Source organism: Centruroides vittatus, unplaced genomic scaffold (assembly GCF_030686945.1).
Source record: "Centruroides vittatus isolate TY-2023 unplaced genomic scaffold, ASM3068694v2 contig_377, whole genome shotgun sequence".
Classification (NCBI taxonomy): Eukaryota; Metazoa; Arthropoda; class Arachnida; order Scorpiones; family Buthidae; genus Centruroides; species Centruroides vittatus.
The window spans coordinates 1,490,339-1,493,313 of NW_027122198.1; the positions used below are offsets into that span (position 1 = coordinate 1,490,339).

A 2,975-nucleotide genomic window follows, 5' to 3' on the forward strand; every position below is an offset into this window, starting at 1 on the left:
CAATATTTACAAAAAGTCTATCAAAACAAAGTTTATTAACAATTTATTTATACGAATAATTCAATTCGATCGAATTTAAATTATACTGTAGATAAAAAAAATTCCACAACTGCATAGGAAGCTGTGTGTAAGAAAATTTAAAATTAAAATATTTTATTCCTAATTTAAATTTTTAAAATGTTTACGTTATGCGGATTTAATCGAAAAATTAACTTGTACTGTACACTAAACTGGACTATTAACTTGTTTCACATCGATGGTAAGTTGGCAACACTTTAGTCACAGCATCCGTAGTGTTATGGAGTGTCGGAATGGCGTCGTTGATTAAAGTGGTATCTAGTTTTCGTTCTTTTAAACTCACAAGCAGATTTTCATACGCGACGTCGAGTGTCGGATCTTCTTTTCCTGCAGAATGGGTCGAATTGGCCAAAAATCAGCTTAAAGGAAAGCATCCGGAAACGTTGACGTGGAATACGGCGGAAGGCATTGCGCTGAAACCTCTCTACACCAAATCGGATTGTGCCAATGTGGAAGATGAACTACCCGGTAAGTTTCCCTTTACCAGAGGACCCTATCCTACCATGTATGCTCAGAGGCCTTGGACAATCAGACAGTATTCGGGGTTCAGTACCGTCGAAGAGAGTAACGCATTTTACAAAGAGAACATCAAGATGGGCCAGCAGGGATTGTCCGTCGCCTTCGATTTGGCCACTCATTGCGGCTACGATTCTGACTGCGATAGAGTGGTAGGCGACGTCGGAATGGCAGGAGTAGCCGTCGACACCGTGGAGGACATGAAAACATTGTTTGAAGGTATTCCTCTTGATCAGATATCGGTTTCTATGACCATGAATGGTGCGGTCGTTCCCGTTCTTGCCATGTTCGTGGTCGCCGCGGAGGAGGGGGGCGTCAGCCCGGCGAAACTTTCGGGGACCATTCAGAATGACATTCTCAAGGAGTTTATGGTGCGTAACACCTACATTTATCCTCCCGAACCTTCCATGAGAATCGTAGGAGATATTTTTGCTCACGTTTCAAAAAGCATGCCAAAATTTAATTCCATCTCCATCTCCGGTTATCATATGCAGGAAGCGGGGGCCACAGCTGTCCTGGAACTGGCCTTTACCCTGGCCGACGGACTGGAGTACTGCAGGACTGGTCTCGCCGCCGGTTTGAAAATCGATGACTTTGCACCTCGACTCTCTTTTTTTTGGGGAGTTGGCATGAATTTTTACATGGAGATTGCAAAGATGAGGGCGGCCAGACGTCTGTGGGCCCGTCTGGTGACAGACCATTTTAGTCCGAAAAATCTTAAATCCACCGTGCTTCGGACGCACAGTCAGACGTCTGGTTGGTCTCTTACAGAACAGGATCCTTATAACAACATAGTGAGGACGACCGTGGAAGCGATGGCTGCCGTGTTTGGAGGTACGCAGTCCCTGCACACGAATTCTTTCGACGAGGCGCTCGCTTTGCCTTCTAAATTTAGTGCTCGCATTGCTCGTAATACCCAGATCATCTTGCAGGAAGAGAGTGGCATTCCGCATGTTATCGATCCTTGGGGTGGTTCTTACATGATGGAATCTTTGACAAATGACGTTTACAATAAAGCGTTTGAGATTATACAAGAAATTGAAGAAATGGGTGGGATGGCTAAGGCCGTAGCGAGTGGGATGCCAAAATTGAGAATAGAAGAATGTGCGGCTAGAAAACAGGCTCGAATAGACAGCGGAAAAGATATTATTGTAGGTGTTAATAAATACAGATTGCCCAATGAAGAACCCATTGATGTTCTTGTCGTTGATAATACTAAAGTAAGAAATGCTCAGATTGAAAAAATCAAGAAAGTAAAAGAGAGTCGAGACAATGTTAAATTGAAAGAGTGTTTAGATAACTTGACAAAATGTGCACTGACCAAAAGTGGCAATCTGATAGCACTTGCAATCGATGCGGCTCGAGCAAGAGCAACCGTTGGCGAAATAACAGAGGCCATGGAAAAGGTCTTTGGTCGTAATGTTGCTTCCGACAGAATAGTTTCGGGAGCGTACAAAGGGGAATATTCTGATCAGAACGAACTCGATTCCATTAGGAAGAAAGTAGATGACTTTTTTGCACTTGAGGGCAGAAAACCTCGAATTTTGGTTGCCAAAATGGGACAGGATGGACACGACAGAGGTGCCAAAGTGATTGCCACAGGATTGCCGACATGGGATTTGATGTAGACGTCAGTCCCCTTTTCAGAACACCTCGAGAAATTGCACAATTAGCAATTGATGCGGACGTCCATATTATTGGAGTTAGTAGTCAGGCAGCTGGTCATAGAACTTTAGTGCCAGAACTTATTAAAACTTTAAAGGACATGAAGAAAGAAAATATTTTGATTGTCGTTGGTGGTGTAATACCCCACCAAGATTACAATTTCCTTTATCAGTCTGGTGTTTCTTTAATATTTGGTCCAGGAACAAGGATTCCTCAAGCTGCTTTAAACATTTTGGAATTGTTGAATACATCAGAAAGGAAATATCAACATGCTTGAAATTTATTTAAAAAATTTTAATTTTTTTATTGTAAAGTGTATCAAAAATATTTGTTATATTATTGCAACTGTAGAAATAATACAAAAATTAATAATTATATTTTGGCATAAAATAGCATTGCATACATCAAAATTTAAGTATGATGTACTGGAGAAATCTGTTATTTTTCAGTATATAATTTTATATATATATATATATATATATAAATTCTAATATAACTATTATTGTGTTTATATTAGAATTTTTATTTGTTTAAAACAAAAGAATATAATAATACTTTATAACATACTATTTGTTAAATAAAAATTTTCAAATTACTGCTTAATACAAATGTTAAATAATCATTTGATGATCACAAAAGATACTTTTAAAATTAAAAAAAATTTTACTGCATTTTTTTTATATGGCAGCATTGCAATCAATAGTACATCACCAGCT

At 39.1% G+C, this 2,975-nt stretch overlaps 1 protein-coding gene across 1 annotated transcript; it reads left to right on the top strand.

Moving 5' to 3' along the window:
• Positions 1-257: 257 nt before the first annotated feature.
• On the top strand, positions 258-2,634 carry LOC136975646 (methylmalonyl-CoA mutase, mitochondrial-like). The gene is given in 2 exon segments (XM_067270736.1): positions 258-2,196; positions 2,199-2,634. Coding segments are annotated over 2 exon segments (2,223 nt in total). The 5' UTR covers positions 258-311; the 3' UTR covers positions 2,537-2,634.
• The last annotated feature ends 341 nt before the right edge of the window (positions 2,635-2,975 follow it).